At 40.1% G+C, this 24,914-nt stretch overlaps 1 protein-coding gene across 14 annotated transcripts in view; it reads right to left on the bottom strand.

The window, feature by feature from the left end:
* Positions 1-24,914, bottom strand: part of ptprt (protein tyrosine phosphatase receptor type T) — a 287,950-nt gene that overhangs the window by 233,260 nt on the left and 29,776 nt on the right. For all 14 annotated transcript variants that reach the window (XM_034287365.1, XM_020055888.2, XM_034287364.1 and 11 more), the window contains exon 2: positions 742-867. In XM_034287365.1, the coding sequence (XP_034143256.1) occupies positions 742-867 (126 nt within the window). The remainder of the gene's footprint in view (positions 1-741; positions 868-24,914) is intronic.

A 24,914-nucleotide genomic window follows, 5' to 3' on the forward strand; every position in this document is an offset into this window, starting at 1 on the left:
AAAACATGATGATAGTGAGAACACAATGATAGTGAGAACTCAATGATAGTGAGAACATGATGAAGGTGAGAACACGATGATAGGGATAATACAAGGATAATGAGAACACGATGATAGTGAGAACATGATGATAGTGAGAACACGATGATTTTGAGAACATGATGATAGTGAGAACACGATGATAGTGAGAACACAAGGATAGTGAGAACATGATGATAATGACAACACGATAGAACAGGATGATAGTGAGAACATGATAATAGTGAGTACACAATGATAGTGATAACACGATGATAGTGATAACACAAGGATAGTGAGAACACAATGATAGTGAAAACAGGATGATAGTGAGAACACAATGATATTGAGAACACAATGATAGTGAGAACACAATGAAAGTGAGAACACGATGATAGTGATAATACAAGGATAATGAGAACACGATGATAGTGAGAACATGATGATAGTGAGAACATGATGATTTTGAGAACATGGTGATAGTGAGAACACGATGATAGTGAGAACACAAGGATAGTGAGAACACAAGGATAGTGAGAACACGATGATAGTGAGAACACAAGGATAGTGAGGACGTGATGATAGTGAGAATGCCATAGTGAAAGAAAAAAGCATGTGAACAATGTGGATGTTACTTTACCACACATTTTACCAAAGATAAGGATTGACAAAGCCATTAAGGAAGGCGGTGGAAGGAGAGAGAAGGATGCCTCCACTGGTTACCTGTGGGAACAGCAGCGTCCATCGTTGGCCTCTCCCAAGTGTTGACTTGCTCCCAGGCAAAGCCACTAGTCCCCAGGGCCACACTGTAGCCACAGCTGCTGTAGTGCTCTTCAAAGGAACAGCTGCCTGTAGGACGAGACAAGAGAAGGGAAGGGTTGCATATGTCAACACGATTAAGCCATATACTCACATCATTATTTCATCCCCGCTAAATAATGATTTTCCAGCACATTAGGCTTTATGCTAGCCAGAAGCTATGGATTGAGAAAGCAAGACGAGACTGCCTAATTAAATGTACTCTCTGAGATGCGTGTCTTAATTGCGACGAAAGAGCTCAAAGACGTTTTTTTGCATTGTTTTCGTGTGTATGTGTGTGTGTGTGTGTGTGTGTGGGTGTGTGGTGTGTTTTTATCAATGTTTTGTCAATTAGACACAGATCTTAAGCGTTTTTGAGCTGCTTTTAATGTGGATCGATTGATCCAGACTGTTCTGCCTTGACAGTAGAGGTTTGAGTTGAAGACAGTATGTGCATGCTAAAGGCTAGAATTCATTTACATTTTCTGTGGAAAGGAATGATTCTTGTTGTATTATCCATGAATGCATTTTTTTCTTGCAACTAATAAAAAGCTTGCCTTCAGGTTTCAGTAAAATGTGAAACATTGCACAAGCCAAGGACTAAACACTCATTGGTAGCTAATTAATTGCCTGTGTAATAAAAAGGAAAAATACCCAGAAAAGGTTGTTACTCCATTAAACAAGAGGGGGATTTCATTTGGTGGCCTTTTGTTAGACAAATTATGAGTTGGGTTTTCCATTTGTTCCAAGAAAACAAAAATGCAGTATCAATAAGGGTCCCCAAGAAATTATCCTTAAAAGGACACAGGTCCTAGCAAATTACTTTTCAATCTCCATATTACAAATGTCAAACAACCACCAGCATTTCTTTCTCTGTTCATATTTCTTTCGGGCACATAGGGGATTGTAAAGAGACAAGAAAAACAAGCCAAAGCCCTTCATCTTCTCTAATGAATTATGCCTAACATTTTGATCCATTATTGATACGTTTCTCACAGCAGATAGGCAACAGTTCACATTATCAGTGGAAGCTGCTGCTTCAACCTTCACCCACATCTGCTCATGAGAGTGGTGCAAAGGGGGGAAAGGACAGCTTTTCATTATCAATGCTAGTAGACATATAGCCATAAATGGGGGACTTATTGAGCAGCTGTTTCTTTAGGCTTCTTTAGACCGAGTTTATCAAATCCAGTTTCCCATCATCAGTAAGGTTTTAATCAACAGAGACATGCTTGTAAGAGTGATGAATGGGGAATTAAAATGTATTCCAAGGAACTACATTCAAAGAGAACATTGTTTACGAAAATAGGAGTAAAAATGCCTGAAAAAAAATTGTGTTTGGCCCTATGGATTTTATTTAAGAGTTCTGCAATAAAATATAAATGTTTGTAAGATTGATATATAATATAATATAATTCATATGCATTTAATTGGACATAGTTGAATAGTTTGCTAGCATTTTTTAATGATGCAATTAACAAAATATCTGCTTTGAAATTCTTGTGGTAGAAAAGGTAAACTAAATTAACAATAAATTACTTGTGGGATGATCAAATGTTGAGTATCGCTTTGTAAAGATCAGCTTTTCAGACAGCTTTGGTTCAGTGTTTTCTGGTTAGTTTGAGTGTTAGTGTCGACAAAGATAAATGTGATCATATTAGAACCACCAAAGGGCTGTATAGCCTTCCAGAACTTTCTAGTCTTCCATTCATTGTCAGCCCATGGGAGTATTTGAATATTACATTAAAACCCACTATAATCCAAACTGACAAGCCCTTCCATGGCATACACCATTTGGAAGTCAATTTAAGTGTTGGTTTCCTGTTCACTTAGACAAGATCTTATTTAGCCCCAATTCAATTGTCTGTTATCATTCAATATTTAACTGCAGCGTTTACTAACATATGTACTCTTTCTATACTTTGCCTCCCTGGCGGCATTTCCAAGCTACCCAGGCTAATAACACTGCTTGGATGCTAAAGCTATTAATGCCACTCCAGTAAGCATGAATAATAGCTAAATATGGTTTTCATTAATCTGACAATCAACTGAGATAAATCAGGACAGTTTTTTCATCATGTCATATTTGTCTTTCGAATTAGGCCAAGTGTGGTCTGACAAATGCCACGCAGATATTTGCTTAGTTTCATTGGAGACTGCATAACTCAACAGGACCAATGTTTACAGGCTTCTTTTTCCACTTGAGTCATAACAACTTGCCAATGGTGCCCCTCCCTGGTGACCAGTGTGTCACTCTCTCACACACAGGTCAGGAGTTAACAAACACAGTCCACTTGGAAAGGATGGAGACAACAGGGGGCAGGCTGACTGAATGTATATGAGAGACAGACGTGCACACACGCTAACCAACAGGACTCGCATTACAAGACATCTGATAACACACATCCCGACATGAAGGAATCCTGCTCCACCGGTTGCTCTGTAGGAGGCAGGAAAAGAAGACAACAAGGTACAGAGCGCTTTTAATAACACACACGGCTCATTCAATTAAGCTGCTCACTTAACTTTTACTAATAGTACCCTCTCCGCTTTGCAAATACCCTTCAAACCTTGGATGCCCAAACCACACACAATTCATTTACCCCTGAACAAATCTCTCGCCATCCATCACCTTACGGAAAAGGCTGTAGGTAAGATAGTTAACCAGGCATTGGACAGAAGTGCTCCAAGCTCACTCAGTTTAGGGCAGGATCATGAACGTTTTTCAAACACCAAAACGGAAGATAAAGAATCCACCAGGACTCGTCCAATAAGAAATATAGTTCTGTTACATGTGTAGTGTCTTACTAGGCTGCTCAGATGTCACAGTGACATTTGCATCGACAGACTTCACAGTTTATAATTTCCACTTTAAAATGTCAGACTCGATGCAAGCCTAACAATGTAGAGTTAGTGCCTACTTTTAGACACCCTTATACTACAAGCCACAGACTTCCTTTGGATATTATGATTAGAAAGCTTTTGGTACTGTTAATTTGGGAACTACATAAATGAGATATTGCAACTTAGATGATATAGGCAGCATGTGAAGTAAGACAATTTGTAAAAAAGTACATTTCCTGAAGAAAAGCCATCTAAAACTATTTAAATGGCAATGGGAGATGTGCTGAACTTAGATTTCAATACAAAATATAATGTTTGAGTATAATGAGACAATTTTTTTTGTTTACTTTGGATTACTTTAGCAGACTATATATAGTTTAGCTTACACAAATTAATACAATGTCAGAACCATGCCTCAATTTTTTTTACTGTTGCTAAAACTAAGCTAGGACAGTATTTGAATAGAGCCAGGACTAAAACCTTTCCCTATGACTCATTGGAAAACGATTTCACCAAAAAGCTCACAAAGGTCACTAATGGACTAATGTTACATCCCTTTTCAAAAAATCAAATCAGCAGATCAACTTTTTTGATTGAAAAACTAGATTTATTGGATTAAGTGGATCCTGTTGCTGCAGGATAATTTTCCCGCTGTGAAGAACTTGTCATAGGTAGTACAATTTGTACGATGTGGCCTAGCTGTCCAATATCAAGCCGAGAGAGGACACAGTGGCTTCAGAAATAGAATTTACCCACATCTCTATGACAAGCACTCTGGGTTTATGAGTGGTCAGTGACAGTTACCTAACCATCAAACTCATGAAACAAACTCATTGGCAGAATTATATTGAACATTTTCAATGACTCAGAGCTTATTGGATTTGCACATTTCACTCTAGTCAAAGTGAGTGACGGTTTTTGTGAAGGAAACATGCAATAGTGTTTTAAAAAATAATAACTTAACTGGCCTCTGGGCCCGGTGTCTACAGGCCGGACAGTCACTGTCTTGGGGTTAGATGTGCATTGACCGGGTTCAACGTTCCAAACGTAAGGTCTGTATCACTGATGAAATTCTGGAAATACTGGTCCTATAGGAGCTGAAGTCCAATGGTATACACAACAGGGTGTCTCATCCCAACCACCCGCAATGCATTTGGGAGGGTTGAAGATGCCAAGCCTTCCTCCTAGGTATCCGCTGGGAGCCATTCTGCTGTTTCCAGTGCTGCTCTTCCAAATGGGAAATCATATGGGTGGGAGGTGTGAAATTCCTAATGATGCCCCATTCCCCCGGGCAATGCTGATTGATGTACACATTGCCCATTGACCTTTGCAGCCAGTTGCAAGCAGCTCAGTCAATGTCTGAACCTTGACTGCGATGGTCGGCTTGGTGCTACAAAAGAGCAAGTAAGCATTTTGATATATTTTGGCAAACATGAAAGTTTAACCTAACTCACAGCACTCTGCCTCATCAATACAGCAAATGAACTGGTGTACTCTTTCAACAAGCACTGTGTCACTCCAAAGACATTGGAATAATATGAGCTTGGTAAAAACCCTCTTCTGCCCAGACATATGGAGGTTGTCATTCCATCCCATCTCTGACGAGGTCTTCACATCATTTGCATACTAATCCCACTTCAAAACTGTGCTACTAAAATGGAGGCTTTGCATGAATTACTATTTTCCCATATATGAGTCAGGTGGCGAGTCCCCAGGAGAGACCTGTCCTGATCCCCTCATTTCAGGGATTGGAAGAACACAAGAAACTAAAGACCATAACAAATCATGTTGGAAAAAAACTAGCTGAATTCTGTGTATAATGTACAAATACCCATCACAATTAAAAAGAAGAAATTCCCCATATAGTTGAGCAGGGATTAAGCAGTTCCATATATTTGGAGTGTTTGGGGGCCACGGAGGGGTGGAGAACTATGTTGCGTAGAGAGATGAAGTCGATGTGTGTGTATGCATACCTATATTAACGACACGTCCCCACTGTCCTCGTGTCGGGCTGTTTGTGTATATGTATGAGAACAGCGTTTGTGCTGTGTCCTTGGATGCTTGTTATGGGGCCTTCTGTGAAACATTGTGGGGTTTTTATAAAGCCAAGCCAGCAGAAAACACAGGCACAGGGGCCAGAGCGCTTCTCCCTGGGTCACTCACCCACAGACAATCATAGCTCAGACCAAAGGATGTGGAAACGCAGATGTCCTCTCGCTCTCTCTGTATCTCTCTCTGTATCTCTCTCTGTCTCTCTCTCTGTATCTCTCTCTGTCTCTCTCTCTGTCTCTCTCTTTATATCTCTCTCTGTCTCTCTCTCTCTGTATCTCTCTCTGTCTCTCTCTCTCTGTATCTCTCTCTGTCTCTCTCTCTGTCTCTCTCTCTGTATCTCTGATTCTGTGTATTTCTGTGTCCATCTGGCTATATTTCTGTCTCTCATTTTATTTTATTTCTGTCTCTTTGTCTCTCTAAATTCAATTTGAATTTAAATGGCTTTATTGGTATAGGAAACATTTTTTTCCATTGGCACGCTATAATAAATTAAAGAGCAAACAAAAAAAAAAAGAGCTCTCTTCAATGCATCCTTCCTTATTTTATTTTCAGACCTTACCCAGAGGATCTCTCTCTAATAAAGGCAGTCTATTCTTGCTAAGGCTGGTTAGAATTGACAAATGTTTCACCACAGCTCCCCAGATCATAAAATGTTACCAATAAAAATGATTAGCTACTACAAAATGCATGTCAAGCCTTTTTCTCCCCTTAGAAAAATGATTAGAGTAGGCGAAAAAATGGTATGGGTAGTAAAGCATGCTATAGTATGCAGCCATAAACGTCTGTTTCTAGAGCTCTCATTGGGTGATAAATTGAGCCTGTTCATTCATATTCCCCAGAATGTATGGGAAGTCACTTATCAAAACTATGGGCACGCACCATGCAACTATTTGTCCGTTCTAAGAAAACATTATTCAACACAATTTTTTCCTACATGAAAACAAGGCAAACGTTAAGCGAAATGAATCCATAATTAGATAATCATTTTAACCCACCTTTTGTCACACAATTGACCAACTGTATAGTCTCACTGAAAGATTTAACATCTGAGAAACCTGGTTTTAAATACTATTTAAAATACATAAATTAACTACTTTCACATACATTCAAGTCAGTATTCACACAAATTTACATTTATTTAGGTACTGGTTTCGATTGAGGAGCAATACATTTCATGGATGGTTTTTATATAAGTATTTTGAAAATACACAAAAGTAGTTTACTGATTACACAATAATAGAAGTATTCAAGATGAACAAATGCATTTGCGTTCAAAACTACATCTAGAATTTGACTCCTCAGCCTCAGATATGGGCCCTCCACCAGTGAATTTGCCATGGCTAACGCCTGTCACATGAACCTCGTTCAGTTATGCCTACCCATATGTCTACAGCTTAAAAATAACTATGTTAGCTCCACCACTCCCAGCCATGAGCTAGAAGAAAGACATGCATCAGAGGGATGTTAAAGCCTCATTTAAGAAAGTAGAGCCCCAGGGGGTGAAAGGGTTAGCCCTGGGCTCATTACAGACCTCACACTCAGTCAATCAAATTCCAGCACAGCCAAGTGACTAACCTTCCCTCACTCTGGGTCACTCTTTTCCTCTGTCTAATCGCTGTGGGACAACTGCTGCCTGGACTTCAGTGGTGTGTTCGCATCAGGTTTCTGCTGGATGTTGACAGGAGCTTTGGCTGGATGACGAACAGTACAACCCTAACCACGGCATCATTCTGAATTTGACAATGCTGCTAATAAATAGCAACCGAATAATTGCCTGGAACTTTCAGGATAGGAGCGCTATAGTGACTACCAATGTTATGGAGTCAATCCTGCAGGAAGATACAGTAGCTCCATCACTAAAAGAGTCAGACCACAATGACACACCATGGCAATTCCTACCATATTCATCAGAGAGCAGCCTCTCCAAGATGGCTATTTACCATCATTATTCTCTCCTGCCTGCTGAATTATTTAGCTAATTGATTAGAGGGCCAACAAAGCTCAATTATTAAGGAGGTAACCAAGTCCTGCTGACACAGACTGCCTCTCTGCTGTAGTTTCACTGATTGAACTCTAGTGGGTTCAATACCGCACTCACACAGCCAAAATCTACACACCCACCAAGTACACACATCCTCTCTCCCACTGACATTCTCCAAGTTCCTTTTTTCTTTCCTCAAAACAAAGGTTTCAGCTTGCTAAAGAATGAGCCATGAATGTAGAAAAGTAATTTGAATGTACATTAAGGGGACAATTTGACAGCATGTTTCCCAGACTTTGCTTTAGCTCTTTTCAGGCTGGTAATCATAGCCCCTCGCTGCTTAAAACTTAACTGTCTCCCTCTGACTTTTTTCTTCTCTCCCCCTACTCTTCCTCTCTCTCTCTATCAGCTAGTCCTCGCCCTTTTCTCTCTCCCTCGCATCCTCTCTCCACCTAGTCCAGGCGAGGTTTTGAAAGGGGATTTGAGGGCCTGTCGTCAGAGACAGAGAGTTGATGCGGTGGCGGGTTGTTCCTCCCATTGACACTGCCTCACAGGAGACGGCTCCAGCAGTTTCAAGCGACCCAGAGACTCGGTGAGCTTGTGCGTGTGTGCGTTCTGCCAAGGAGATGAGCTCTCATTTGTATTCATCTGGATAGATCAGCCAAGTGACTCTCCCTTTTCAGCTGCCTCCACCACACCCTGGGGGAGGGGGGTGACACAGGGACACAGTAGACTATCCAGGGGTGCCTTCGACTGTGCAGAGACCGTTAACAGTCATGCCGTATCCTGCTAGAGCAAATCAGAGCTGAGCTATAGTGTTCAAAGGGGTGCCTAAAGGGGAGACCGCCAGAAGGGAATGGAAAGTCCAAGTACTGTAATCACCCACAGAGCTGAGAGAAATTTGATAAAAATTGATAAAGCCACCAGGAGCTCTTAGTCAAAGTCTATGGAAAGGTTAGTATAATTTGTTCAGAAGTTAAAGAAACATAAATTGGAATGTGCCGCTTATAAGGGCTCTTCTGCAACTTAGCGGAGGTTGATACCAGAACCGTGGTGTAGGTGAACCTGTCAGAGTCACTGGGCTGTAAGTCCAGATTAATTCCTGGGTTAACCAGGCCTGAGGACACAACAGGCAGAAACACTTCCTTTTTCATATCGGATAACACCATTGGGCCACTAACCAAAAGGTTATGGCAAATTATCTTTTTCTGGAGGCTCAAATGATGTTATTTGTTGACTCCATGATAAGGACAGAGCTTATTTCCAAGCCATGACGTCCTTCAATTGTAGTTTGCATATAAAATAGTTTAGTGTTAAGGTTTGTTAAGGTTCAAGCAATGGTAGCAGTTAGATCCTTGGGTAGGGACAAGCACTAACCATTCGTCCTGATTTTAATAAGAACTAGAAGTTGGTGAGGGTGTCAGTTGCTGAAAGGTGAAATCTATACAAAGGAAACATCAATTCAAAGAAATTTGAGGTATATTTCCCCAAGTACATTGGATATCATCGTAATTTGAAAGATATTTTTCAAATGTCTTTGTCAACGTCTTTTCGACCAGACATTTATTTTCCATATCTTTCACCATCTTTTGCTGCTAGGCTTCACATTCATCATGCAGTGTCACTGGAAAGTCTATTTAGTAGCCTACTGTGGCCGTTGTGTCTAATCTGTGTGTCCTATCACTGGCCTTGTTAACAACCAAGACAAGGTTTTGTTTCTGCCTCAGTTTGTCATTTTCTGATCATTTGCTTCAGGCAGTTCTCTCATTTGTGTGGCATTAAAATAGAAACAGATAAAATAATTAGTCATATAAATGACTGCCATGACTTGTGTTTGTAAAAAAAGCTATACATAACAGAAAAAGGTATACATCTCCATTTGTGTAAATCCCCAAAATGAACAGTAACACTAAGCAGAAGTAAGTAGGGCTTCATTATAAAGCCCCAGGGTCTATGATTTCTTAATCCGGCCCTGACTAAGTCCGTGCATAATGTGTAATATGTCTTGTTCAGTGTTTTCTAGAAAGGAGTGGGACCTGGGAATTCCTTGTTTTGAGTAACGGCCTCCATGATTCGCCAGGTCCTAAACGACAACCACAGGGATATCAAGGACACAAACGTCTGGCAGGTTATTGTACTGTAATGTATGTTTATTTCCTTCCTCTGGTCCTGTGAGGAATTAATATTCTGCTCGGCTACGTCCTCAGGCGGCGGCGGGTCCCTGGTATTGTAATTAAAATGGCGTGAGTGGCGGGATTATGGACTGTAATTGGGTCTCTAAGCGGGTGTCTTACTCCTCAAGGACTGAACAGGGGCTAAATAATGAAATGAACTGAGTCGGAGTGAACTAGTCCAGTGGAGATGGTTGGGGCTGAGGTTGTGGGGAGGAGGTGGCTGAGGTGGGGGAATCTTGACAGGGACTGGCCCTGGGCGGCCGACCCCAGTGAATCTCTGGGGCCGGAGATGGAAGACGGAGAGCCTTGACTGGCCACGCGCACAGGCCCCTCTCAGGTCCTCATTAGAGCAGGCAGCAGGTACACCTTGTCTTCTAAAGGATTTGCTCTGGGCTGGCTCTCCTTCTCTATCTCTTGCTGCCTCCTGCACTCCCTCTCTCTCTGCCTCTTGCGCTCTACTTTTGCCTTTCATACTCTCCATCTCTCCATCTCTCTTTCTCTCATTGCCTGGTGAACTTTCCTTACCTCTGTCTTTCACAGCTACTCTCTCATTTTGCTCATCACTCTCCTCTGGTTCAAAATCACCTGTAATGGGAGCTCCGGGTGGTGTAGCAGTCTAAGTAGCGCTTTAATCCTAAGATTTCCACCAAAGTCCAGGTTTGAGCTTTGTATGTACCGCTTGCTGATATGTGGTCGTAAGCTCCATGGGTGAGGCATTGCCTAGCGTGGGGGGTGGCATCTTCAGCAGGGATTTCATTGACTCATTGTGCTCTAGTGACTCTGACCCTAACTAAAGTTGTCAGCCTAGAATGCCCTGAGCTGACTCTCTGAGCTGACTCGCATTATGGCTTTGTCTAGAGCCAAGGAGGAAGACAAGCACCGATCTTCAACTCTCCAAAGCCTGTTAGATTTGCCACAATGACACAAATGCAATGATTGGATATCATTACATTAGGGAAGGGCAGGAAAACTGGGGAGAAATAGAAATATAAGAGCAGGCTTCCATTCCACGTGACATTGGCCCTTGCTCCTGGTAGCTGAACATTAAATATTTGGGGAAATAGATTAGCACCCATTTCCCTTTGCAGCCAATGCGTGATCATCTGTGTAATTATTGCCTACTGTATGAGAGAGTGGACTTCCCATCAGGCAGGGCAAACAGCAATACTTTATAAAAGACACACACAAACAAACACACACACTTATTCATGGTCATGTTCAAAGTCATACTCTGCAAATGTCTTGACAGACCGTAAACTAGGAGATCGGTTTACGCCTTTAATCAGAGGATGTTTCAATATGGCAGATGGGGTTGGTTGAGCACAATCCTCCTATAACTCAGACTTAAGACAATCTCCTCTTAAGACAAATGTGGGAGAATACATGTGCACACACAAATACACACACACACACACACACACACACACACGTAAACACACACTTGCTCTACTATCACTATGTGAAGTTCACACTGATTGTCTCTAGACCAAAAACAAAATCCCTAACACTTAGACAAGAATGACTATTTCTACAATTGATTATAAATCAGTCCTGACTTGTCAGTATTTTCCTTGATTTACTATTCTTGTGAGAACTTTTGAGGAATTCTGATACACACAAATACAGCATCCCAAGCAGAGACACAGAGACAGACACACCCTCTTTTTCAATCTCACTGGAACAGGCTCATACATATTTAGCAGATGTTTAGAGGTTTGTGACGCTTTATTGCATGTCCATGACCCAGCTGTGCTGATATTACATTTTATTGGCCAGGATAAAAGCAATTCGAATGGCCACTAAAGCGTCACAGTAAGTGCCATATGCTCTCTCACTATGTCTCACATGCACCAACTTTTAGACAGGAGGAAAATACTGACCTCTTTAGGTGCTGGTGTCCTACACAGTAGTCTTTGTGTACTTGTCTGTCTGTCTTTCTGGCTGTCTGTAGATTTAAGTAACCGAAATACAAGAAGATTTAAGTACCCTCCATCTGAATTATGTGGGCCTTCCAGCCTGTCTATTTGTTTGTTTCCTGTTTGTTGCAGAACCACACAGAGATCCCACACACACCCATACACTCACACACAGACACACACACCATGTACAGACATAAGGAATTGCATACTCATTGTGTCCTTTCTCCTCGTCTCCTCCTCCAAACACGTCAGATTAGAAAGACAGTGGTACCTCCCCTCTGACCTTCTCCTCCAGTGGGATTCCAGGAGACGAGGAGGTTGGATGTGAGGACGATGCAACTGAGATCTTGTCAGAGGCAGAGAGAGGGAGAGAGCGAAACAGAGGCTGCCTGTAATGTAGAACGGTAGCGGGTACATCCGAACCTGTAGGGTTACATGGCTGACTTGATATTCCTCCATGTACGTGGACAGCCTTCGTAAGGATCTGCAGTAACCTTAGAGAATGCTGCTGGTTGATGCTGAGCTGTGCACGTTATATTAGACTCCATCAGTAACAGAAACAACACTGCGGTGTCAATGTAGCGACACACTCATTAGCATTATGGATTTCCTAGCTAGCAGGCCTATTCGGTCTGTATGTGTGCCAGTAAAATTTTTGCTATAGAGCTGCGCCAATGACCAAAAGGTCAAAAACTCGTATCCAACTAATTTAAATCTGTTGATAGCCCCTTGACTGTGGTACTTAGGCACTAGTAATAACTGAACCCTGAATGTGATCTCCCTCAGTGTGAGTTTGTCAGAAACACATTACCATTTCGCATTACACATATAAAAAAGGATTTTCATCTAATATATAATTTATTTCACCTTTTATCCTGTAGTCTGTTGTAGAAACTACACTTTGAAGGGAATTCCTCTGTTTTTCATTCAGCAAAACAAAACCATTCCTTCAAGGTAGCATAGTACCGATGTCAGCCTCGACTTTTGTTTTGCCCACTTCCCAAAAGCAACACTCATTCGTTTTAAACGCTTCAGTGACTCTTGGGTGGCCTTGACTGAACCGGCTTCACCTCACCTGTTGAGACACTTAAACCTACCAACCCAGTTAATCCACGATTTTTCTTCTCATCAAAAGGAGATTAGCTGTCTAGTCCCATGGCTAGGGTATCGATTAGCCCTGACTCGGGTGGAATTGGAAAAGCAAGACACACAAGTCCCTCCGGATTAAGTGCATTCTTTTTTTCTGCAGTTTTCAACTGAGTTTTTCCTTTGACTATGATTGATCTCTGTCCTGGATTCTTAGTGGACTGCTCAATCGAGCATCCAGTGAACATTTGTCAGGGGTTTGGCTTTTGAGATCTCACCTCCCCTGGGGTCCATTATATTGTAGCGGGGTAATGAACGAAACCTGCCCACTGCTGGGACATTTAGGGGTAATTGAACACAAAGGGTTCAGGGACGACTGTGGAGAGATTTAAACAGACAGCATGAATGTTTCATTAATTCCAGGCTCTAGGTGTGTGTGAGTGTATGTGTGTGTGTGTGTGTGTGTGTGTGTGAGAGTGTGTGCGTGTGCGGTTGTATCCTTCATAAACGGGAGGGCAGAGGTGTGTGTGGGAGGCACACCTGGGGGTTATTGACTGCAGTACATTATGAAAGCGGGTCAGCGTTTCGCCAGGGACAGAGGAGCACACAAGGGCAGGTGTTCCTCGGGGCACCAGGCCTCCACTCCAATGACGATCTCAGTGTGTTTATGGGTCCAGACAGGTGCAGCTCTCAGGCAGCAACCTTGCACTGCTGCCCTGATTTATTTGTCTGTTTCAATCGCTCCTATTGCTCCACTTTCCAATTGACCTACTGTACATAAGACATATATAGTCAACACAGATTTTCTGCTAACCCCCATAGCCTGACAACTGGTAAATAACTTCAAGTTATAACTTACAGTCTGATACACTGTCAAAGTGGAAAATAACAGACGAGGTAAAGACGGAGACCTTTAAGTATGTGGAAACTCAGAATACTTCTGAGTTTATACTTCTGAGACCCTACATGTTGTAAAGTAGAGCTTTTTTTTGAGACAACGTAAATCAATAGCCTAATCTCATGCTTACCACAGGTTGGCTGAACCTGTAGCTGTAGCTAACGTTAGCTGACACTCCTGACAGGGCAACATTTGTGTACACCCACAGTCTTGAAAAAGAAGTTGAGAAAGAAGGGGGAGATGCTACGATATCGATGAGGGGGTTTAAGTGTGCTAGCTTGTAGTGAATGACTAAGTCTCAGTTTCATGGTCCTCCATAATGCAGGCTTTAGTAGGGGGGTTGAAGGCGGGTGATTAATGGGATATTCAGGGGAAGATGCTAATCGGGACTAGCGCTGGCAGACAGCTGATTCACTGATCAGAGGCCAGCCTTCAGTCTTCACTCACAGACTCCACACTCTCTCCCAGTCTGTCTCTTACTCGCTTTACTCTTCTGCAGACCACTCCTTTCTCTGTCTCTCCACCACTGCTCTCTCCTCTCTATATTCATCCCTGTTCCTTCTTTCTGTCTCTTTTCATGATAAGTAACTTTACACCACAGATTCAGATGGATAGCTAGCTTCCTGCAAGAAATTCAAGTTTTTTGCAAATGGAAGAACATGATACCTCCACTACAAATTGACTCAACAACCCTCTGGAGAGTTAAAAATTCTACCATACCATTATCAATACTCTCTAAAGGCAGCACAAACACCTAAAAAATTGTTGAATAATAAAAGCTTATTTCACTGCTGCAGAAAGCACTCTGTCACATGTGAATAGCTAGCCAGATGAGTTTCCTGCTGTATTTTTTTCAAGAAAAGGGAAAGCAATAATTTTAAGTGATTCTTGGGTATTTACATTGTTTTGTTCACATGCTCTGTGGTTTTATTATAAACTTCAACTGTTAGTTGAGTTGTACTTGGAGGGTCGGAAATGGTCACAGACACAAGGAAAATGCTGTTGGCTCTGTTACCATGGTAACCCTCTACCCTTAAAGTGGCAGCTAAAATGTTTGTATCATCAGTCACATTTTGCTTAGACTCAGGTCAGAATATATTGTTGAAATTTAGCTAAATACTACTTTACGAGTTACTCGGGAATACATTATACATTATTTAGAAACATTACACTGCATCCTCATGTGTTATCTGTCTTTTATGGTGTAACTGAAGGTAACACATATTTTGTCTGGTTAAAATAATAATTTTTTTCATTGATTTAAACTTTTTTTGTCTTAATTGCAATGATCTTCCTATATAATTTCTTCAGTTTGCATTGGAAAAAGAAGGGGTTAATATCCAAGAGAAAAAAATATCCAATCAGAATTTTTCTTTGGTAGTATCTTGGTAGAAATTATCTAGCTGTCCTCAACTTTCATTGGCTAGGCCCTCAGGCTTTTAATAGACGGCACCAGCCAATGTCACTGACATTGACTTCAATTAGAGCAGCATTTTGGAATTACCGTTGGATCAACCAATCACACATTTTCTTGTAATAGGTAGGGCAATTGTATAATGCCTCAAGGCCCTCTAGAGGGCCTAAGTATATATCACTAACTCAGAGCCAATAGCTTTTTGCAGTGAATGCACGTAAGGATGGCCATGGCCTGGCTATCAGCCCTGGCTTTGATCTCAAAAAAGAACTTATTTCGGATATAAAATCAAAAGACAAGCTACATGAACCTGCCATTATCAATTTCATAAAGAAGGACAGGAGAATAGACTTATTAAATGATTTCTTTAAATTATAATCATAATGGTGAGTGGACTTTGTTTTCATCTACAACTTCCTTTTTTTGCTATCTCGTTTATATGATTTTGAATACAGTGTATAAAATATTATTTCATTAGATTAACATTATAACATTAGATTACTGGTTGTGTAGTAAAAATAAAGGTAATGACGTTACAATTGGATGTACTGGGTACATGACATTTCTTGTGGTGCATTTTTTATTGTTGCATGCTGGACATCGAATAAAGCACAACTTTGTTCTCTCTGACAGCATATACTCTCTGTGGTCTTGAAACAATGTGAGTAGTTGTATGGTTGAATTTATTCTGCCACTATTTGAGTGTCTGCTTTGCTGTTTAACTCTATCGTCCAAAAAGAAGGTCTCAAGTCATGCTCTCTATAAACAGGCATCTGGGTTCTTTATCTATATATTTATATGATGTCAGATCTTTTCCCGGTACAGATGGCCTTGCTCCAATAGTCACAGTTCACCACTGTCTTTCTGGTATATTTACATTCTACCTGCCACAATCGCTGGTGAAACAAAAGGTTACCCACTGAGCAAAGGACGTTGTATATTTAACATCTATAGCTATTTATTTAATTATAAGAGAACTACACAACTTTGATGTGTCTGAATGCATCTTGCGGAATTTAAACAAAATCTCTCCCAGAAAATGTTGTTTAACCTGCAGTTTTCAGCCTTAACTGATACAGAATGTAGAGGGATAGAGAAATCTGAGAAATCTCCTATCAATGGATCAGCCTTAGATGGATTTGTCATCTCTGATAAGTAAGGTTCATTAATATTGTTGCTAGCCTGAGGACAATGGGTATTGTTTGCTCCCAAATGCATTTCTCCTCCCTCTGTATAACAGTTAAGTTACTCATCTACAATAGATGATGGCTTCCAAGCATACATGCCTGTACATTAAATAATCGTTTACTCATTGGTATTCAGATTTCTTTCGTAATCTGGATATCCACAATAAAAGTTTTGTATTCGGGATCTTTTGTCTAGACCTTTTTGCGTGATTGTGTGTGTGTGTGTCCACGTTGTGATTGCTTTTTGCAGTTATTGGATATGCAGATTTTTCCCCTAACCACCTACATTTCCATTTCCACTTTATCGAAATCATTGTGACATATACAAAGAAAGAAATGCCAAGCGATCACTAGAAGGTGCCACGAAATGTGTTTATGCACAACAAGCCAAGCCTTAAATGGGCTAGATACTTCTGTGTCAGGACTAATACCTGGAGAGCAAGTCACCCACCTTCCCCCGTTTTACTGCTACACTTAAAGATACGTTTGTCAAGTTAGTGATGAGCTGCCCATTCCAACTCCCAAATGGAGCTGGTTGAAAGTGGCCACCTTGTCTCCAGGATTTCAATTAATGTGCTTCAAGAGGACTGATTGAAATACATTTAAAAGCAACAAAGTAGACCCTTTATTTTAAATCCCAAAGTGATATCGCTAGACTATATTTCTTTGTTGGGTTTGTTGTATTATCACATTGCAATCTGTCATATGGTGCATCCTGAAGTATTTATTATGTCTGTCATTACTCAAATCAGACAGCTCATTATGATTTCTATTACGTAGCTGTCACGAGGGCCAGAGGATGGTAGTGAAGATACCCAGATATATTAGAGCCAGCGACAGACCCAACAGGGGTCGAGCGGCTCCAATTAATATGCACTAAGTCACCTCCACTGATTGTTGGCTGTGTGTGTGTTTCTGAGTGTACTTATGCCAATAAAACATGTTTGTGTGGGTGGATGAACAGACCACTCCAGATGGTTCTTAGTGATTCCGTCTATGAGAAAAAAGTATTTTCACCCAGTCTCCGAGAAACTAGCATCTTATTACAAATCTTAGTCAGTTCCAAGGATGAACTGGATGAATGATATGAAAGTTGATTTGTTGGGCATTTTCACCAGTTCAGACCTCATCATAACGACTATCATAGTACACGTAGCTCCCGATGGTAGTTTTAGAATTTACGCTGCCCCTGTCTAGAAGTAATGAACATCCAACTCCCTTTATCAGAACAACAATGAAAAGCAAACAATGGAAGTGAAGTCACACCACCGGAGAGGTGTCATTTTCTCTCAGGTATCAATCTGACTGAGAGAGGGGCCAGTACCAAGAAAGACATCTGTCTCTGTTCCCCAGGTATCAGGGGCAATGGGAATTACCTCCATTGATATTTTTCTTTGATGATCTCTAATCTCTTCTGTATTATCTGACAGGGATTCGCCAAGGTAATCATTAAGTCCACTGCGGGAAATTGGTGCGCTCTTTGAGATTCATCAGGAGGTTATGTGGGGTGTAAAAAATGCGCTTTGCAGTCAAGGTTTTCAGAATAGGCTTGGAAAAGGGGAAGAAAGGAGAAGAAATCTGTCTTTTTGTCTTCAAGTTCTCCTAGTCACACAATTTTGCAGCTGCTCTAAGGCAAGGACCTAAAGAGACAGAGAAAGAGAGAAACAGACAGTAACGGTTGTGATGGAAATTTGAACAGGTGAACCACAGCAGTACATGTTGTTATTATTACCACTGCTCTATAAAAAGTTGGGAGTGGTGCTATTTAGCATTCATTGTTTTCTGTTATTGGGGAGTAGCCCATCCTATAGGCCCATAAAACCAACTGTTGTACCTAGATACTTTGAAAAACTCAAGTATCAGCCTGTTTGTATAAAGTATCCTGTTTGATAGTTTTCTCAAACTGGGAACATACAAAATGCTATGATAACAGCAGTAGTAAGGAATAAAAAACAGGCTGAGTCCTGGGGTTGATGGAGGGAGGTTGTTTGTGAGTGCCTTGGCATGAGGCCTGCAGTCAGAGCCCCTTGCCCCATCCAAAGAGCAGGGCCTCAGTGGAGTGTGGCGAGTCGGTGATGGGAAGGGACGGGGGAGTGATTGGCGGCTGGGTCGGCCAGGGCCGCAGACTCTGGCGCTCTAGTGGAACGGAGCAGAGGCCCCCGGTACAGCTGGCTGCCCACAGCCCCCTCTCTCTCTGACAGCCATCACTGGCATGTTGGCTTGACACGGGCCTGCTGACAGCATGGCCTCACAACACTGCTGCCTCCCTGACTCACCTGGGCACATAAACACACGCTTCCTCTCTCACTCTCCACTTCTCTCTCACACAAACACACATGTGCACACACACACACACACACACACACACACACACAGGCCCACACACCATGACAACCCACAGGGGAGGAGAAAGGACAGCCAGTCCCGACAGCCAGAAGCCCTTACATCCATACGACAGGCAGGATATACGCCAGGCGAACTTAGCATGCTCACATCCACCTTGGCTTGTAGAGTGAAGTAGACAAGCGCATTGTGAATATCAACCTGCCCGTCACACACTACCTCCCAGTAACTCACTGCAGCTGAGGTCAGAGTCACAGGCAGATTCTTCCACTATTTAATGCTTTTGGTCTTTTTAGGTGGGAAATCTTATCCTTGAAAGTTATCCCTATGTTATGTAATACAGTATATTGATTTATTCAGAAGCAACAGCAAATATCTGATCAGACATTTTGGAATGCAGGTCCACATTAACAGCAGACCATGGTAAAGCTAGAAAAGGAGCTATGTGCATTCTCCTCTAGATTTTCAATCAAAATAAATCTACTCAGATTTATGGTTCTGTACTAAATTGTGATACAATACGATAATCACTGGCTGATTTATGTTTTGTAAACATAAATCACTGGCTGGATCTCTATGGCAAGATGAATCATTCAAAAGTTTTGTCAAGATCAAGAGATTGGAGTTTGAAATATTGGTTATGGCTTGCTGGCATGGTTAAGTGCTTTGGTTCACATACCTACAGGATTTCCACAACCTCTATCAGCCAGCTGCCACACTGCAGACTTCCTTGTTGTTATAGGGTTGAATTACGGAATAACAATGTAGTAATATCACTTATGTTCTAAGTTCTAACACAAAGTTGCTTGCACCTAAAAGACAAAAAGACCATACACAAGCATGTGGTGTGTGGAAGAGTAAAACATTAGGCCTAAAAACTGTCAATACAAACGTCATTTAACATACTGTTGCATACAAATCAAATCGTAGAATTCCAACTTCAGTGTCTTCAATACAAAACTGGAAACACTGAGAAAATTGACAAGAAAAAGCAAGTTCTCCTTAACTTCACAGACACTTGACAAAGTACCATACGTCATATACTTTGGCTTAGTAGTGTAACTCCCTCCAATCCTCACAGATATCCTCGCTCATTGCTCAAACTGCCCATGATTGGGCTTCCATTGTTGGTTTGGTAGCAATGCAATCTCGATATCCATTCAATCCACTCATATTAATATGCGTACATGAAATAATTGTCTGGTGCACTGTACTTATCCCCACTCTTCAAAAAAGAAAGTGGCGTTATGTTTTAGTTTTGTGAAGCAATAGAGCAGTGTCTGAATTAGAGTGAAGTTAGCTAAGTTACCTAGCTACTAGGGAAGGTGAACTAAAATGAGGTACACTGGCCAATAATTAACTTGTATAAATGAAAGAGGTTGTTATTTCTTCTATCAGGGAGAATGTACAGTCAGCTGTACTGAATAGGGCAGGTCATTGTGTGTCTGGGCATTGTGTCAAAGAAAAACATACAGAGAGATTATTGCAACATCCATGAAAGCAAAAAGTTTTGGCCATTATACTACACAATAAAGTGAACTCAATAGTACGCTCCAAGTGGGGGACAAACCTTTGCCGCCAAAGAAGTGATTCTTAACTCATGCGAGATAGCACTTGGTACACGCCAGCTATCCAAGCTCGGCAGAGCTGCTTTTATATCTGGTAGTTGCCACATTCCAGAGGAATACTAAGTTACAGCCATGCAAGTTTTAAATATATAAAATAAATGCAAAATAAATTATTATTTAGTTCAAATTGTATAGATTAAATATTATGTCATTACCCCACAAATGTCTACCCAACAGTAAGAGATCTGAATAAATTAATTTGAAAAAATTTGAGGGAATGACTAAAAGTTTTGAGAATTACTTAAGGAATGGATTAAAGAAGCTGATTTGACCCCTTTTTAGCATCAGCGTTCTATACAAGTTTGCAAAGAGGAAGTAGATTTTCAAGATATATAATGTTGATACCGTCAGCTAATTTAGGAGCAGGTATATAACATAGATGGATTTAATGTTTATTTAAATGTGTGATGGGTACGTCTAGTATGGTACTGTATGATCCATAAAACCAGTTAGCCAGACGAGCTACTCATTCAAAAAAAAAATGCCTAAGCTAGCTAGCCAGCTATCCACCTGGGCATCAGCATGTAATGGTGTTCAAAAGTTTGGTTGCATTTTGTTGAATTTAACAATGATACAGCAAAATGTCCCTACTGTAATGCAGCAATACATTCCCTTACACGTATGGCTACACAAGTAATTTCAGGTAACACGCAAACACATGGCTATTACTTTAGGGATAATGAAAGTATTGTCTTTGATTTTGTTGTAAGAAGACTGAAAGTGAATCCAGCAACATGCGCACATGTTTAATTTCCTGATAAAAAACACCTATGTTTCATACCCAGTATTAATCGGTACCTAGACTAGGAATGGACAAAAAGGTAAAATATGCCAGATTCCATAAATGAACTATAATTAAATGGTTTGATTTGTTTTTGTTATTTTTCTTGAATCGGTTGTCTCCCCAGGGGCCACAAAGAAAAGTATAAGTGATTCATCATTCATGAAAGAAATCAATGCATTCTGTCTTGGTAAATACTGATTGAATGTCAGAGAAAACTAACCCTTTTATTCAAGAAATCTGTTTTTCAGTTAGGAAACTATTCACTACAGCAGCAGATGAATGGTAGCAATGGAGGTTTGTACAATAGTACCTTCACTTGTGCATAAGATCTAACTAATTGCAATGTGTTTCAGACAGGGTCTTTGATTACATGCATGTTCAATGCAGAAACAAGACATTTTCATGGACTCTCAATGTGCAATTTAAATGTAAGTTGGTAGAGCATATTGCTTGCAATGTCAGCGTTGTTGTTTTTTACCTCAGGGGAGAGTACACAAAATGTATGCACTCACTATGCTGGATTTGTCTCCTAAATGACAAATAATTTACAGTGATTAACTGCTCTTTATTAGTTTGTCCCATAGTTAGCAAGACCTGGAGCTGATGTAGACTAGACTGAGCAAGGACATGACCTCTAGCAGAGATTCGAAAGTTTGCTCTTTTAGTTTGTTATTTTATATAGCCTTCATCTTGGAAGGGAAAGAGACATTCTTCTTTCACCTTGTCGGGTCTTTATTAGGAATACCAATACCAGTGTCAGGGAGGGCCCCTTTTGGCTCCTTCTGCTTCAAGGTTCAACATATTGTGCATTCAGAGATGCCCTTGTGCACAACTATTGTATAGAGTGGTTATTTGACTGTTTGTGGGCTTTATGTTTACTTGATCAAGTGTGGAAGATGGAAATTGTTCGCGATTTATACAAATAAGGACTCCTCAGAGTCTGGTATAACAGTTGATTATGGCCCTTCACATCTGACCTCTAATTAACAAGGTGTTTTTGTCCACACAACTGTGGCTCACTGTGTGTTTTATATGACACCATTCTCTGTGAGCTCTAGAGACTGTATTTTACAGACTGTAAGTGCTGAGCTGTTTCTGAGATGCTGGAACCACCACATCTGGCACCAACAATTATACCACAGTTAGTCACACATCTTCCTTATTCTAATGTTTGGTTTAACAATTAAACATTGACCATGTTGGCATGCTTTACATGTTGAATTGCAGCCATTTCACTGTGAGGCCATTTGTGTTAACAAGAAGGTGACTACCTAATAAAGTGTTGGGTGAATGTAAAAAACTTAATGTAAATCTGACATGGCCTCTACAGACTGTCATACATTATAAGGTCTGTGTGAGGGGATTATGTGAAGTGTAATTTATTCAGAGCAGTGTGTAGTGACTGTTTGAGAGATGTTTTTGAAGACTATTCTTCACAGTAAATTTTGATATTACAGAATGTAATAATTTTTTACCTGTAAAACACCATACAATTGAAATGTAACTAAATTGTTTTTTTCTTGGTTTATTAGAGCCAACTGTAACAAGGACAGAATTTCACTGCTGTGAGGGTCCACATCAAGTCTTTGAGCTTCGACCACAATGCCACTGACAGCTAAACCTTGGGGTGACACTACGCCATGTCTTTTCGCATAATCAGTCATTAAGGCCTTTCCTTTTCATGCACCGCTTACATGTTCAATTTAACTGCTACAAATATTGACTTTTTTGTAATGAACATGACAATTCATGATGTTTTCTTTTTGAATGGGTGGTGACTTTCTCTAAACACTGTATATATTCTCTATGTAACAGGAGTGGGTGGGCTTTGGCCCATTCCTCATAATAGTGTACTATAAATACATGTAATGTTTCTTTGCCATCTCTGCATATATATTACTATAAATGCCTATAATAAATGTTTCTTTCTGTCTATGCAGATATATTACTATAAAGGCCTATAATAAATGTTTCTTTCCACCTATGCTTATATATTACTTTAAACACCCTTAATAAATCTTTCTTTCAGTCTATGCAGACATTTTATTATAAATGCCTTTAATGTTTCTTTGCCATCTATGCAGATATTTTAATATAAATGCCTTTCATAACAGCTTCTTTGCTGTCTGTGGGGTCTGTGAATATTCCACATTTGAGTGTCCCACACACCTCAATTGTTTAAGTCATCAGCTGGCACTGTTATGGCCTGTGGGTGAAAGAAGAAAGTATTTGATGGAATGAAAAGTTACTGGACAAATTGTTGTTATCCATTATGTCATCAAGTCATTTGTAAGCACTGATTAAAGGTGTGTAAGCTTTTTTGTACCCTTTTGATTCTGAAACAGCAAATACCGGAAAAAACAACAGAGAATATTCAAATGAAAGCCTTTCCTTTATTTCTTCTGTTTTTAACATCTGTTTCGATGCCTAATTCATAGGATCCAACATTATTCATGAGGTTCAGTCAACTTTAAATTAAGGGTGCCTCATTACAAGCAAGCCTTGAATGATCCAATGTGTTAATTGGAACAGAATGCAAATCAAAGTTGATATTTCCAATGATAAGAGGCAAATAACTTCCAAAGCCTTAAGAAGCTTTTGAAAGTTCCACTACATTTATCTGAAGTGTGTCTAAGTGTATGGAGTGCTCTCATAATTGACACTAGTCTTTAAAAAGGTTTCAGTTCTTCTGAAGAAAGATTTAAAGAAGGATCACTGAAGGTGTCCTCATGGCTATTTTGCTGTGTTTACTACAAAGGTATTTACAAAGACAAATCTTGGCAATATTTCAGTTAGTCTGAAATATTTCAACCCGAATGGCCATAGTGGTAGAAACCTTCTGTTTGTGTCATGTGAGGCAATTAGATGTAGACATGATTACACATTTTTAACATGTATGTTATCAGTCATACTGTCACAAAGATCTCTGTATTTTATCAGAGTTAAAACAACATTCTCTGTATGTTATACTGACAGGGTGTTATACTGACACAAAGTTCGCTTTTAAATAAATACAAATAGCAACTCGAAAAACCCCCACGTAAAAAAAAAACATTTAAAATTCTATGAAGGTCCTCAGTCAGCCAAAGAGGCACCAAATGTGGGTAACAGGGCTTTATAAATAACCTATGTGACATCAAAGAGGACCTGCCTACTTTCTAGTAGAATGCAGTGATCTGTACTAAACCTGCTGTCACCCATAATGAAACAAAATGCACATTGCTAGACTGCATCTAATGGTTTTAACTAAGTAGTAGTTGCATTTAGAAAATATCTCAATGTATTCTAGAACTGGTAGTAATGTGGATTGAATGATCTCCCTTATATTATGAAGAGCATGATCTTTTTCTATAGAAGCACAATTTTTATTTTAATATTTTTTCCATTTCTGACGTTTTCATTCATAAAGCAATCAATACAAACTACAGTCAATCCGCATACAAAACATAATTAAAAATACAATAAATGAATATTGAAATGAATAAAGCTATCCATCCAAAATATATTCATTCCCTTAGACTCAAGCATCTCTGAGAATCAAGAACAGGGGACGTAGTGATACCATTCTAGATCAAACAAAACCACCACACAGCACATGAAATAAATCCAATACATACCATGTTCATCATATAGATTTCTCTACCTACCTTAATTACTCCTTATGGATGTTACAGTGTCTGAAATTGACATTAAAATCCTAAACATCACTTGATCAAGAGAATAAAATGCTAGATAGAGTTATCTAGGTTTTATATAATCCTTTCCAAAATGTTTGAATTTATACCGGC

The sequence above is a fragment of the Esox lucius genome, chromosome 17 (genome assembly GCF_011004845.1).
Source record: "Esox lucius isolate fEsoLuc1 chromosome 17, fEsoLuc1.pri, whole genome shotgun sequence".
Taxonomy (NCBI): Eukaryota; Metazoa; Chordata; class Actinopteri; order Esociformes; family Esocidae; genus Esox; species Esox lucius.